This window comes from Mastigoproctus giganteus, chromosome 9 (assembly GCF_048544385.1).
Source record: "Mastigoproctus giganteus isolate SK-2022 chromosome 9, ASM4854438v1, whole genome shotgun sequence".
In the NCBI taxonomy this organism is placed as follows: Eukaryota; Metazoa; Arthropoda; class Arachnida; order Uropygi; family Thelyphonidae; genus Mastigoproctus; species Mastigoproctus giganteus.
Genome location: NC_143583.1, coordinates 229,503,412 through 229,519,691, shown reverse-complemented (window position 1 = coordinate 229,519,691; position 16,280 = coordinate 229,503,412). Strand labels below are relative to the sequence as shown.

At 36.6% G+C, this 16,280-nt stretch overlaps 1 protein-coding gene across 1 annotated transcript in view; it reads right to left on the bottom strand.

Moving 5' to 3' along the window:
- Positions 1 to 16,280, bottom strand: part of LOC150081164 (sodium-coupled neutral amino acid transporter 9 homolog) — a 240,840-nt gene that overhangs the window by 166,627 nt on the left and 57,933 nt on the right. The window contains exon 4 of the mRNA XM_090380964.1: positions 15,011 to 15,074. Coding sequence (XP_090237090.1) covers positions 15,011 to 15,074 — 64 coding nt within the window. The remainder of the gene's footprint in view (positions 1 to 15,010; positions 15,075 to 16,280) is intronic.

Here is a 16,280-nt window from a genome sequence, read left to right as displayed (position 1 = left end):
ACTTCATATCTGACTGCACAATTGCAGATGTGAACAGATGCATCTACAAGAAGTTCCACTTGATGTAAACGGCAGATAGGAATAGATGGTGGTAGCGAGGATTTCTTGGATTTTCCGGCTTCAAAATCCATAGAATTTGGATTCTTCATGTTGTGTAGAGATGAAAACAACTAGTGTTATTCAGGCAAGCATGTCAGTTATAGTTGTTTTTAGCTATTGTTGGTTTTTTGAACGTGTTTACGTGCAATACAATTGTTACAGAGTTAGCGGTCCTACTATTGCCGATTTCGATATTGACATGCCTCAAAATTCCAAAAATTGGGATGAGTTTATCGATCAAATTAGCTGGATATACGTTTTTTGTGAGGGGGAAATGTGAATTTCACTTAGATTAAACATATTCTTGCGTACAAGAGTATCTTTCTTTGTGTTTCTTTTTTTTCCCGCCAAAACTGGAAAATGGTGCATCTTAGGTTTTAATAGTCCCACAATGATAAAATATACCTTAAATTACTCCCTTGGATATAAGGAACGTTATAATAACAGAAAATGACTAGCAAAGACCAAAACTCAAGGGAAAAAAAACTGAAAAATCTAAAAATATGGATCGTGATCTTGACTTGAAGGACCTGCCTGATTGTGGGATAGAGGTACCAAACAATGAAGAAATTACAAACAAAGACTTAGAATCTTGCCACCTTAGCATAAAACAGGCTAGAAAAGGCAAAAACCAGGTAGAAAATACAGATCAAAAGGAGAATGATAATTTAGAGCCACAGGTACCAAAAACAGAGGAGAGGAAATTTCAGCTTATTACTTTTTTTTTTTTTTTTTTTTTGATTTGGTAGTTGTTGGTGCATCGGCTTCTGTGGCCATATTGCACCTCCCAAGGTTTTTGCAGTACTTTGATCCAAGCCCGAGGCGGGAATCGAACCCGCGACCTTTGGGTTGCCGGGCAGGTACTTTACCTGGTCGGCTCAGCTCATTACAGGATCCCAAAAGACAAATTAAAGAAATGAAACTATTCCTAGAAGAGTTTCTTTATAAACAGACAAATACGATTACATCTGCAACAAGATTGCAGATAGTGAACTGCTGGTCTGTTTTGGAACATAGAGTGGTTGAACTTAATACAAAAAACAAAGTATTGAAAGAAAAGTAGAAACGGTGACTGAAGAGAAGAATAATTATAAAGAAATAAATACTTTGACTTACGGCCCAAGTAGCAAGGGCCACAAAAGCAGATTCATCAAAAACTAAACAAACCAACAATAAGACTAAGGAAATACCAAAGGCAAAAGAAACAGAGTAGGAGATAGGCAGAATTACTTAACAAGTACGGGCCACAGTACTTGTTCAGTTAATTAAGTAGCAGTGTGACATTGGAGGCAAATTGCTGCTATGAATAAGGGGGTGGTTGAGGGGGAGAAGACAGAGAGTGGTAATCAATGGACACTGCTCATCGCGGACTAACGTTATTAGTGGAGTCCCTCAGGGCTCAGTGTTGGGTCCATTATTGTTTTCTGTATTTATAAATGATATTGATGATGGTATATCAAGCTTAATGTCCAAGTTTGCAGATGATACAAAGGTTGGCAGGGTTGTCAAGGACACTACTGACACTATGCTGCTGCAACAGGATCTGGAAAGGTTGAGCAGATGGGCTGAGAGGTGGCAAATGAAGTTTAACATTGACAAATGTAAAGTACTACACATGGGAAACAGCAACCCCAGAGCAACGTATCAACTCTGTGGTACTACACTGACAGTGGTAGAGAATGAAAGGGACTTGGGGGTGGTTGTGCAGGCAGATATGAAGTTCTCTGAGCAGTGCAGACGGGCTGCAAGAGTAGCTCATGGAGTATTGTCAATGATATACAGGAATTTTTCCAGCAGGGATAAGGAGGTGATTATTCCATTGTATAAGGCAATGGTCAGGCCACACCTAGAGTACTGTGTACAGGTCTGGAGGCCTCATTTCAAGAAGGATGTAGAGCTGCTGGAACGAGTACAGAGAAGGGCAACAAGATTAGTGAATGGAACAAAGGGGTGCTCTTACGAAGAAAGGCTTAAGTTTTGCAAATTACAGTGTCTGGAGACTAGGCACCAGCGAGGTGATCTGATAGAGGTGTATAAAGCCTTAAATGGTTTAAGCATGCTCAATGCTGATGGGATTCTTCCTCTAGCTCAGAAAAATCACCTGAGAGGGCATAAATTCAAATTGAGGAAAGACAGATGTAGGATAGACGTGCGGAAATGTGCCTTTAGCCAGCGGGTGGTTGGTTGGTGGAACAGACTGCCATCCCTTGTGGTGGAGGTTGATAGCCTAAATAAGTTTAAGGCTCAGCTGGACAGGTATTTTGAACGAACAGAGGGGTGAAGTGGAAGTGGGTTTTTTTTTTTTTTTTTTTTGGCTGATGCTGCATAAGCTTGCTTTCTTGCATCAAATGCCTCTACTAATGCTAATGCTAATGTCACTGTTGAAAAAAAGCCGTGAATTAGGGTTGAATTTGAAAGTGTCTGCAATTCTACCCAGACACGATAGGAGGGGTATATGATGAGAGACTTGTCTATCAATTCGGCCCTGGAAAGACTGTGCAAGGCTCAAGGGGTAGAATTTTTTTCAGTCTGGTCTGTACTTGTTAACAGGAGAGACTGCTTCTACAGGGATGGGATACAGTTAAATAGAAAGGGTGCAAGAATATTAGGTGGGTCGGAAAACTGTTAGCTTGGGGGGGGGGATACAAGGACTAATAGATTAACAGTAGCCACTGGCAGAGGTGACATGATTCTTGCACTGCTTCTATTGGAATGAGCAGAAGCCTGGAAAACAAGATGCAGGATATTTCAGAGACTGCTGGGAGTCATTGCGGTAGAAGTAAACACATGGGTTGTGTTAGCGAAGCTAAGAATAGGAACAGGTGCATGTATACTTGCATGTACACCAATGCTAGTAGTTTGGTAAATAAATTTTATGAATTTGAGGTATTGCTCAAAATATCAAAAGCATATATTGTTGGGATATCAGAGACGTGGTGTCACACAGATATAAGGAATGCAGAACTGGAATTTGGGGAGTACAATGTGTACAGAAAGGATAGACAGGATAGGAAGGGAGGAGGGGTTATGCTATTAGTTAAGAAACACACAAAATCCAAGGAAGTGAAGCCAGTCGACATTGCTGGACAGTGCAGTGTCGAGTCAGTTTGATGTGACATAAGCATTGAGAGATCAAAATCGTGAGTAAGAGAGTTCTATAGGCCTAATGACTCTGATGAGTATAATAAGAAATTTTACAGGGAAGTAGAGTGGGCCAGTAAATCAGAAAGTCTTATAATGGGAGATTTTAATTTCCCAGATATTGCATGGCATATGATTGCCAGGGTCTTTCTTTTGAGTCCCCAGTCTGCTCGACTAATCCTGGCAATCATACCTGCATAATTTCTCACTTTCTTCGCCAAGTATATCAAATAGGGGTAAAAAGTTAATTTTCAATCAAAGACCACTCCAAGATATTTTAGTTCTGTTACCATTTTTATAGTGGTTGTGTTAATTTTGATTTGTGGACGTCTTCTTATGTCCAAATCGCCTTTTAGATTCCAAATTAGCAAATGCTTAATGTACAGTACTCACCTTATACAATCTGCAATAGTTATTAGGGTGAAATGATGGCTAAATTTTGGGTTGAATAATTTAAATTAGTAAATTAAAAAACAAGATAAAAAATAAATTAATTTAATTTGACGGAATTTAAAATAAGCGCAAGGAGATAGAAGTGCACAACTCCATCCCTGGTTGTTATGAAGGAAAGTTAATTAAAAAACTGAGTAATATAGAACTGATAAGGCAAATAGACATAATGATGGACTTTCATTTAGTTAAAAACGTCTTCAAGTTGGCAAAGATCAGTAGAGAGTGAGCGCGTGCTGTATTTAAAAGAAATCTATACTCCCACGATGCTCTTTGAAACACGTGGGAATCTCAAATGTGAGAGATTCCAGATCTCGGAAAGATTGAAGGGGAGTTTTGCATTTATGAAGTTAAGTTTAGAGTGGTGACGGAACCATTCAATAATGAGAGCCTCATATTGGAGAATTTTGTAGCTGGTTTTTAGTTTAACTATAGTAATGGCAGAATCGACAAGGGGGGTGTGGTTGTGAGTGTGTGTGCATGTATTGTGAGCTTGGTGTTTATCTTTATATGTATTGAATAAAGATCCGAGTTTGTTGTATGCTGAAAATATGAGAGTGATATCTGTACCTGTAAATACCCGACGGAACTCTCTTGTGAGTTCACTGTGATAGGGAAGGATTATACGTGTATTTGCCTTAGTAATATGTTTAGTTGAGTTGTTAATATTACTTTTTGCAATGAAAATAGTGTTTTGAATTAGTTGGGCTGGATAGTTCCTAGCTATAAACTTTTTTGTGAGATATTGGAGTTTGTTGGATAAGTCATCTTGTGAGGAGGTATATTTTATGGCATTATGAATTTGGTTATATGGGACGGCTTTTTTTGTGCTAAGTGGGTGGTGCGATGCGAAGTGTAAATATTTCCCCGTGTGTGTGTTTTTTCTAAAAATATTTAGTGCCCAGTTTGGTGCCTGTTTTGTAAATGGTAAGATTGCAGAAATTGATTTGATTGTCTGCTTCAATTTCAAGTGTGTATTTCAATCTATTTCAATCAATGAATTTCAATATTTGGTGTATCATGTATTGAGTTGAATTTTGAAAAAAGATTATGTCTATTGTGAATTTATTACCTATTATAAGTATATCATCTGCATAACGTGTGTATAATTTTATCTCTGAAGGGAAAGAGTGTAAAATTTGGTTTTCTATTGTAGCTAAATAAATTTCAGATAAAGGGGCAGAAATACCTAGACCCATGGGCAGGCCAAATATCTGCTGAAAAATTTTGTTGTGGAACCTGAAACATCTGGCATCTAGTAATAATGAAGTGAGTTCTAGGATATTGTTAATGGAAAAAGAGGTACGTTTGGTTAAGGTGTCATCTGTCATTAAGAATTCTCGTAAGGCTTGTAATGTGAATGGTATATGTACGTTTGCATATAAAGATACTACGCTAAGATGCTAAGATGTCTCTATCAGAAATTGTAATGGTACAGTCAGTCCTCGTATAGCACGATGGTTGTGTTCCTAGAAACCCCCGTGCAATGCAAAATCGTGTAATATAAACAACAGGCCCTATGGGAAAAATAGGGTTAGGTGCCGACCACCTAAGATTGAACCCACATTTGTAACCAAAACATTACCAAACACAATAAATAATCGTAATAAAATACTTATGTATTTTATTACGATTATTTATTATTATACGTGATAAAATAGGTAATACATAAGCATTTTAATTACTTAAGTATTTTAAGTAATACATAAGTATTTTATTACGACTATTACGTAATAAAACATTGCTAATGCTTTTGCTTCTATCGTAAGCAAATTTGTTTTTTGTTTGATTTTCTATCCAAACAGATGACTGCCGTTCCATGTCTTCCAATTCTTTGTGTCTTAATCTAATGGATTTTAATTACACTTTGAGTTGTTCCTGCTATGAAAGTTGTTTTTATTTTCTTTGCATTCTTTGCAATTCTCGGCGTTGCCTCATTTAGGTCTGTAGCACGTGCAATATCACATGGTCTTTCATTTCGCTCAAAGCGTTTCACAATTTCATATTTTTTTCTCTATCGACAGAGGCGGACTGGCCATAAGCCTTACCGGGGAAACCCTGGTGGGCCTGTGTGATTTTGGTTGGCCATAAACCATAGTATGAGGCCACTATAAATTTTCCCGGGTAAGAATTTTTGACTCAATCCGCCTCTGTTTATCGATATTGCATTTCTTTTTCTCTCTGAATCTGCAGTGTCTTCACCAGGACGCTTCCTTTTCACACCTTTTATGTATTTTACTCATTTTTAGGGAATAAAGCACAATTACAAAACGAGGAGGCACGTTTGATACACATAAACAAAGCTGCACACGTGTAGCAACTGAATAAACAACACCGTAAAGGCAGAGATACACTATTAACACCTCACATTTTACTAAAGCACATTTCTAGGGGTTACTACCATAAAACAATAAAAACAATTTCCAGTTGCCTTTCTGCTAATGGAATCTGTTATAAACTGGTTGTAAACTCTATCTAATTGCATTTGTGATTATACCGATAGCTGGAATTTTGTTGCTTTTTACGTTATTATGGTGAAATGTGTTTCCCCTTCACTGATATAAAACACATAAATACATTTTCAGAATCTTCTCTTCATTCCTATCGTGTTGCGTTCAGTTGGGGTGATTCCGCGTTCGACGGCCAATTCTTGTAAACACAAAGGCGAATCGTGCATAAGCGAATTCGGTTCGTGTTATATAAGATATCGTTCCCCTATTTATAAATCATGTATGATCAAATTCGTGTAGTGTAAACACGTGTTATACGAGGACTGACTGTACTTATTTTCTGGAAACCTTGATTGGTATTGCTGATTTTAAATTTCAAGAATCTAGTGAGAGGGGATATAATTTTAACTAAGTGGATAAATTAGCAAAGGCTGATTTACTGAAGGAAATTATTGGTCTTAGGGGGGTGGCCAGGTTTATGTAGTTTGGTGATACCAAACATGTGAGGGAGAATGTTGTTACGAATTCCTATCTGTTGTAGTGTATGTAAATTGATTTCTTTGTTTTGTGAGTCTCCTTAAGATTATATCAATATTATAGTTATTATCAATTTTGTATGTGTCTTGGTCAGCCAGAATCTGTTCCGGTTTTTTTTTATATAGGTGCTTTTGTCTAAAATTACGATTGTGTCGCCTTTGTCTGCTTTTTGTATTATGATATCTGAGATATTACTTAATTTTTGTATATCTAGTAGTTGTTTTTTTATGTTAGGTTGAGAAATAAGTCTCGAATTTATTATGGCATTTGTTTGATGTATTATTCGCCATTTGTCGGGATGGTGTTCAAGTTTAGATTGAAGTTCTATAATACAGTCCTTTACGGGGTAATGATGGTGTTTTATGGCGAAATTAAAACCATATTCTAAGCCAGCGAGTTCAGTGCAGGTGAAGGATTTTGAAGGTGGAAATTTTTGGGGAGGTTCCTTGTGTAAGTGTATTCCATTTCTTGATGTGTCTATTGTTCCACGTCTTGGAGGGCTCCATTGATACGTATATTGTTAAGATTGGTGAATTCTGTCCAGGTTTGGGTTGACATATATTTTTCAAGGTTAAATCTTAATTGATGTATATATTGTGTAGTAGGTTGTATTTTTTGTTAAACCTTTTTTCTTAGTTCCTCCCGAATAATAGCGATAGAAGTTTGGTGTATAATATGCGGGTATTTTTTACAATTGTTTTTTGGAAAAATGCGGGCGAATTTTGGGATAACATTATGATAGAGGCATTTTTGTAGAAATGCAATATGCAATTTGTTAGTAAAATATTTAATAAGTATTTTGGAAATATATATTTTTTATTATTATCAGACATGTTCAAACTTGATATAATTTAAGGAGACTCAGACAAAACAAAGAAATCAATTTACATATACTACAACAGATAGGAATTCATAACAACATTCTCCCTCACATGTTCGGTATCACCAAACTACATAAACCTGGCCACCCCCCTAAGACCAATTATTTCCTTCAGTAAATCAGCCTTTGCTAATTTATCCACTTACTTAGTTAAAATTATATCCCCTCTCACTAGATTCTCGAAATTTAAAATCAGCAATACCAATCAAGCTTTCCAGAAAATAAGTACCACAATTTCCGATAGAGACATCTTAGCGTCTTTCGACGTAGTATCTTTATACACAAACGTGCATATACCATTCACATTACAAGTCTTACGAGAATTTTTAATGACAGATGACCTCTTTTTCCATTAACAATATCCTAGAACTCACTTCATTATTACTAGATACCAGATATTTCAGGTTCCACAACAAAATTTTTCAGCAAATATTTGGCCTGCCCATGGGTCTGAAATTTATTTAGCTACAATAGAAAACCAAATTTTACACCCTTTCCCTTCAGAGATAAAATTATACACACGTTACGCAGATGATATACTTATAATAGGTAATAAACCTACAACAGACAACCTTTTTTTAAAATTCAACTCAATACACTATAGATTGAAATTCACACTTGAAATTGAAGTGGACAATCAAATCAATTTCCTCAATCTTACCATTTACAAAACAGGCACCAAACTGGGCACCAAGATTTTTAGAAAAAACACACACACAGGGAAATATTTACACTTCGCATCGCACCACCCACTTAGCACAAAAAAAGCCGTCCTATATAACCAAATTCATAATGCCATAAAATACACCTCCTCACAAGATGACTTATCCAACGAACTCCAATATCTCACAAAAAAGTTTATAGCTAGGAACTATCCACCCCAACTAATTCAACACACTATTTTCATTGCAAAAAGTAATATTAACAACTCAACCAAACATATTACTAAGGCAAATACACGTATCATCCTTCCCTATCACAGTGAACTCGCACGACAGTTCCGTCGGGTATTTACAGGTACAGATATCACTCTCATATTTTCAGCATACAACAAACTCGGATCTTTATTCAATACATATAAAGATACACACAAGTACCCAACAAGTGATATGAACAACATAATATATCTGATCAGATGCCAACAAAACTGTAATGCTTGCTATATTGGAAGCACTACAAAGTTCGGTTCCACAAAAACCTCTAATACACGTGCATACTATCACTATAACAGTTTTAGAACAGGACAATCTAGCAACGAGCTCACAATATATATACACACTCACAACCACACCTCCTAGTCGATTCTGCCATTACTATAGTTAAAATAAAAACCAGCTACAAAATTCTCCAATATGAGGCTCTCATTATTGAATGGTTCTGTCATCACTCTAAACTTAATGTCATAAATGCAAAACTCCCCTTCAATATTTCCCTGGTCTGGAATCTCTCACATTTGAGATTCCCACGTGTTTCAAAGAGCATCGTGGGAGTATAGATTTCTTTTAAATACAGCACGCACTCACTCTCTACTCAACTTTGCCAACTGAAGACTTTTTTAGTTAAATGAAAGTCCATTGTTATGACTATTGGCCTTATCAGTTCTATATTACTCAGAGTTTTTTAATTAACTTTCCTTCAAGACAGCTAGGGACGGAGTTGTGCACTTCTATCTCCTTGCGCTTATTTTAAATTCCGTCAAATTAAATTAATTTATTTTTTATCTTGTTTTTTAATTTGCTAATTTAAATTATTCAACCCAAAATTTAGCCATCATTTCACCCTAATAACTATTGCAGATTGTATAAGGTGAGTACTGTACATTAAGCATTTGCTAATTTGGAATCTAAAAGGCGATTTGGACATAAGAAGACGTCCACAAATCAAAATTAACACAACCACTATAAAAATGGTAACAGAACTAAAATATCTTGGAGTGGTCTTTGATTGAAAATTAACTTTTTACCCCCATTTGATATGCTTGGCGAAGAAAGTGAGAAATTATGCAGATATTATTGCCAGGATTAGTCGAGTAGACTGGGGACTCAAAAGAAAGACCCTGGCAATCATATGCCATGCAATGTTCCTACCTGTTGTCACCTATGGAGCTGGTGCGTGGTTCACCCGCTCAGCCATAGTAAGAAATAGGAATAAATTAGAATCGATACAAAGGATAATACTACTCACTATTACCACAGCATGTTGCACAGTAAACACACCTGCACTACAGTTGCTGGCTGGAGCTCTCCACTTTACCTGGAAGTAGCCAAAAGAGGATTATTATAGATTTATAAAGAGCATACCCACAAAATTTCTGGGGATAGCCCTTGATACAACCAACACCTTCAATGATGAAAAAAAAAAAAGAATAGCCACAAAGCTCCATGAACTAGGGCAAACAAAGTGGGAGCAGAAAACCAGAGGTCTGGTTACCAAACGGTTTCTGCCATGGGTGTCAATGGTTAGCTCAAAGCCATCTAATTGGTATGCCCTTGGACTTTTTACAACATTTATATTGACAGGTCACAGCTCCCTAAATGCGAAACTAACCTCCTTAGGGCTGACTGATGACCCAAACTGCACCTGTGGCAAGAGTGAAGACTGGGCACACATTCTATATGTGTGCCCAGTAATATAATATAAGACATCCCGAGAACAGAGCTAATAGCACATATCGCCCCCTTCCCGGGGAGAAGAACATCAGTTCATCACAGAAGAGGAAAATTATTAATCCTTTACATCTTTCCCACAAATTATTCGAAATGTGCAGAACAATCCAAAGAATGGCAATTCAGTCCCCCAGCAATTAAACAATAATCAATAGTTAAAATTGCCCAAGTTTCCCACCACGCCCAGACGATGACTTAAAAACTGTCAGGATAGCAGTATTTTTGCCCTGACAGAAACCTGACATGACAAAACTCTCAGGACTACCCTGCCATGTGTAGGAACCTAGGGTCCCACACCAAATAAGTAGCCATGTAGGGAAGGGAGATGTACAGGCAGCCAGAGAAGCAGATTAGCCGTTAAATATCAGTAAGCTGGTAGCAAGGGGATGCAATGTAGAATGAATGAATGAGAATGAAAGACAGAATGAATAAGTTGGGCACTGAATGAACTAGAAATTATGGTAAAAGGGAATAAACAGCAGTTTTGATGAAAGAAAGAGTGACCTAGCATGAGGGAAAAAGAGAGTGAATGGGAATGAGTGGAAGAGCAAACGTAATCAGCAGAAAGAATACAAAGTTAAAAATAAACTTACATTACTTTATATATACTAATAAACATTTACTAACCACACAAACACTATCACTGCATTCTCCCCTGGCCTGCACTACAACTGAAGAATAACAGTAAGTTGAGGTGCCCAGAGAGGGCAGTGCAGAAAGAAAGAGTTGAATAAATGAAATGAAAGCTAGAAGAATGAATGAAAGTGTAACTGTGTAAGAAAAAGAACACAAACCATTAATGCTACAGTTAAGTACACACTAACCCTAGTTTTACTTAGTATTTAAATTTACACTACACATCATTGCATCCCCCCCTCTGGTGTGTGATAAAAAGATGAATGAGTGTGAGTGGGGAAAAAAATTTAAAAAAAAAAAAATATATATATATATATATATAAAACTTGGAAATTTTTTTTTTTTAAATTAAGAAAAAAGTATAAAAAAAATGAATGCAAGTAGATTGAGAATGTAGATTATGAATAAAGTAAATGCGTGTCTCTCCCACCCCTTCGCCTGGTGGGTTCCCGCTGCCAGCTAACATATCCCACCCCCAGAGCAGGATGGGCAGCTTGACCTTCACACCGGATTTAACACTACATGGACATGACAACTATCATCGACAAAGACATACTGAGGCTTTGCTGCTGACAAGATATTTGGCGATCTGAACTGGGTACTGTAACCTGGTTCCCTTTCAAACCCCATCCCCATCGCAGGGAGCGGAGGAGACAGAGAGAGGTCTCTGTCTCCTCCACTCCCTGCCTCCCTCCATACTTCACCTGGTGGAACTCATCTCCACTGACCTCTTTGGAGATGCTTACTCTATCGTCCCTATTCTTCTATCTTTTTTCCTCCCAGTCTTCAGTCTCCCCCCTCTCTCACTAAACCAACCAAGTACACCACTTAATGCCCTCAAATTCTATTCTACCGGTTTCGTGTAAATCTCCAAGACAACTAACACTATTATCTTTTATCTAGCATTACATGTCTAAATTTAATAACATCAAAATTTTGCCCAACTTATTAGGCCTTTTAACTCACCTCTTTAGCGTTCAACCCCAACCAGCGATATCCTAACAGCAATCCCATTAAGCATTAATGTCAAACGTGTAAATTTTTTTTTTTTAGGTCCTAGCCACTGAAATCCCAGGAAACTAGGTGGCAGGACCTTGTTGTGATACTAGACACACCCGGCTAGCCTCCAGATGGCAAGGTATGGACAACGTCAGGCCCCACTAGGGGCCTGGCAGCCAATAAGCCAGACAAACAATGGGCACAACACATCAACACTGTACAGACATGGCCCACACACTTTCAAGTCTCTGACTTGACAGTGTACTGTCCTTGATACAGTGAACACATGCGGAGATGGGAGAAATCCCAGGTGCCTTCTGACACGAACATACCTTATACCTTATGCACAATTAACCCCAGGTCCTTTTCATTCTCTACAACCCTCAGTGTAGTACACAGTTCATATGTTACTCTGGGGTTACTGCTGCCCATATGCAGTACTTTATATTTGTCAATGTTAATCTTCAGTGACCACCTCTCAGCCCATCTGCTCAACTTTTCTAGATCCTGTCGTCAACTTGACATTGATGGTTCAACTGTTGATGATCCTGCTCAGGTAGCTAACAAACGAAATGAGTATTTTACATCTACATTCATATATGAGAAGTTATTCAGGGAGGGGAATACTCTGGCAGTGAGCTAGATGATTTTGTAATAACTAAGAGCAAAGTGAAGGAGAAATTGTTGAAGATAAACATAAGAACGCACCTGGGGTGGATGGGATCTATCCAGTTATATTAAAGGAGGCAGCAAAGGAAGTAAGCAAACCCTTAGCCATAATTATGAGAGCTTCCTTGGACTCAGGGGAGGTATCCATGAACTGGAGATGTACAAATGTGACACCAATTCACAAAGGAAGAGGATCAAATGGCAAAACAAGTAATTACAGACCTGTTAGTTTAACTTCTGTTCCAGGGAAATTAATGGAGGCACTGGTTAAAGAAGCACTGCAGGATCAATCTAGACAAGACTTCAGTTATAGCTCAGACACAGCATGGGTTTTTTAAGGAGAAGTCTTGTCTGACCAATTCGATTGGAGACTATGATGTGGTCACAAAGGAACTGGATGCAAAGAATAATTTTGATATCATATATTTGGATCTTAGAAAGGCTTTTGATACTATTGCACATGGAAGACTGCTGCACAAATTGGAGCAGTGTGGAATTTGAGGCAAATTGCTGCCATGAATAAAGAGATGGTTGAGTGGGAGAAGACAATGTGTAATCAATGGACACTGCACTTTGTGGAGTAATGTTATTAGTGGAGTTCCCCAGGGTTCCATGTTGGGTCCATTATTGTTTTCTGTATTTATTAATCATATTGATGATGCTACCACTCTCCAACTCTCACTCCACACCCTCCCACCCCAAAAAAGAAAATTGAACGATTTTTTTAGTTAATAATTAACATTTTATTTATATTTTTTTAGATTTTGGTTTAAAAATTATAGTTTTCATACTGACTATAAATATTTGCAAATTTTAGTTTAATTTAGAATTTAAAATATTTAATGGTAAACCATGGGGAAGGATATGGATTGATATATAAAGCTAATGAACGATATGGATTGATATATAAAGCTAATGAACGATATGGATTGATATATAAAGCTAATGAACGATATGGATGATATAAAAAGCATGAATTGATCCAAATATTTTAACGTAAGTTTAGTGCATTAATTGACATCAAACTAAAGTAATTTTAGGTAGTTGAAAAAAAAAGCAAAAAAAAAAAAAAAAAACGGTAATAGTTTAATAGCTAGAAAATATTCCCAATGAACATATTTTGTACTATGAAAAGGTTGTTTAAGCATGAGTAATGCATCTTCATCATTTCTACTACCCAGGTAGTATGCATGCTGTTGTTATTTGGTTTTTAGGAGCATTAGCAACTAAGGCCATATTGCTCCGGGGATATGCAGTGGTCATTCCCTGACCTTTCCGCATCCTCCATATTTGGTGGTCATGGGCTCGAATAGTATGCATGCATTGTTTTATTATATCTCATATTGTTATTACTTTCACAACGAGTTGCCTAGGTATTGCACTACTTCGAATATGTAACGCTTCTCTGGTAGAGAAGACTACTGTTTCTTATTCTCAGATGGGCACCATCACCACCACCACCACCAGTTTTGAATCTAGTTGCCTTCATCGGTGGGTGGGCAGGTACCATGTTGGAATAGTGATAACTCAGTTTTGAAGTATAATTCTACAATATGAGAGATGCTTGATGGAGTGCATGGTTTAATCTAAATATATTTCTTGACTAAATGTCAAAGAGTATGAAAAGGCTGTTAAAGCAAGGGTAATCATTTTCCATTTCTACTACCTAGGTATTATGCATACTACCTGGGTAGTAGAAATGATGGAGATGTATTACCCATGATTAAACAGCCTTTTCATACTCTGACATTTAGTCAAGAAATATATTTATATATTTTGTACTACTTCGAGCAGCTTTAAGAATTTCGGCATCATTTTTAATTTTCTCAGAAAAATCTAAACAATTATCTTTAAAATTGAAGTAGCTCATTAGTTCGCTTTTTAAGAGTGAAACCGAAAATCCATTTCACCCATTCCTCCATTTCGAGTTCATTACACTAAAAATCCTTTGGATAACCATTTTTAAAGCTTAATTTACTGAGTTTCAAAAAAGGGCTATTTTCATTAAAATTAAATTTAATTTAAATTTTAAAAAATAATAAAAATCCATTGTATACAGATGGAAATGAGTCCCCATCACTGAGAGTAAAAACTTATTATCAGCAACTGTCAACTAAGCTAGCCACAATCAGAGCAAACAAATGCTGCTAAACTTGATACCTTAAGTTCTAGCTGGGTAGAAAGAGAAAGTAAGATCATCCCTATATAATGTGCAACTTAGCATTGTATTAATTGCAGTATAACTACAGTTATCTGCCAAATACATAATTGGAAATAAATGCATTTTTATTTATGTTTCTAAAATTACACTACTCCTTCCTTAAATATATAAGGAATGCTGGTAATGGTATTTATGATTGAATTTTTAAAATTTAGATAGCAAAAATTAAGGTATTAAGGGATGTTCTTTTAAGCTTTTAAAATCAAGTACACATTCTAAGCTATATTAACTCAGATTTATTTTTTTTAACAAAGAAAAATACCTGTTGTATCGCCCAAGGAATGCTCAATAATGATGTTCCCATCATAGTATTCCAGATAGCGAAACTTAAAAAAAAAATTATTAAAGTGTAATTAAAGTTAATACTGCATTTGCATATTTCTAATGTCATGAACTATTAAAATTTCTAAACATGAAAGTGGCATTATATAAAAATAAAAATTCACATAAATAAACTGAAAATAAAATTCAATAGAGAATTTCAAACAAAGAGCACTTACTAAAAGAGAAATATAATTATTTATTAATAATGCATGCTATATCACCATCGCCACCTAAACATACTGCAGAAACTATTCACATACCATCAACAGTTTTACAGCTTGTTGTGTCTCATGATGGGGCAATTTGTGGCATTAGTTGCACGGTATGAGAGATCAATGTTACGTATAAAAATATTTTTGTCTTTTCTATCATATAAATTTGTCTGCCAAACTTATTTATAAAGTATATGAATTATCACTTGGTAATCCAGGTGCCAATATGTTCTCAATGAGCATACTTTTGCATAATAAGGTCCCTACTTCCATTTCTATCAAAACTCCATGGTACATTTATTTATTTTAACTTAATTAAAGTATAGACCACTGTGCAAGGTCCATTGCTGTTGCCAGCACATTTAAATTATGTAAACTATCAGTGAGATTTTTGTGTATCAAGGTGTTTATAAGTAACAACAATTACCCATAGACATTTTTACAACTTGAAACAATGCTTGAATGGCATACCACATATCCTATTCTCCTCAAAGGGACTACCAAACATGTCTTTCCCACCCTTTCTCTAAACTACTTAAGCTTGAACTTTTATCTTTTGGCATCTTTCATAACGAAAGCTGAACCTTCAGTGGATATTTTTTTTTTTATTAATGCAAAACGTTAAGAAGTGTTCCATGTTTAACTGAATAACTGTTCTGAATCTATGTATGTAGACATGTATAGTATCTAATTCAAGGGGGCTCCAGAACTTCAGTTCAACTTCAATGTGATGACAGAGAACTTTGTAAAAGGCTAGGAAGGTGTGCAATGTTTGTGCAGTGTAAGTGATCTTTTGTTTAGTTGTTTCTGGCCACGTAGTCACCAGGAAGGCGATCACCTGGAAAGCCTGCCCAGTGTCCATCTACACTGCAGGGCAGTTAGCCACAACTAAGTATGTACAGTAGCCCACCTTAATCTCTTATGCCAGTCCCAAAACTGGACAATATCCCACATCCACTGCATGTAGTGCAATACCAGTGGGTGCCAGGTATCCCG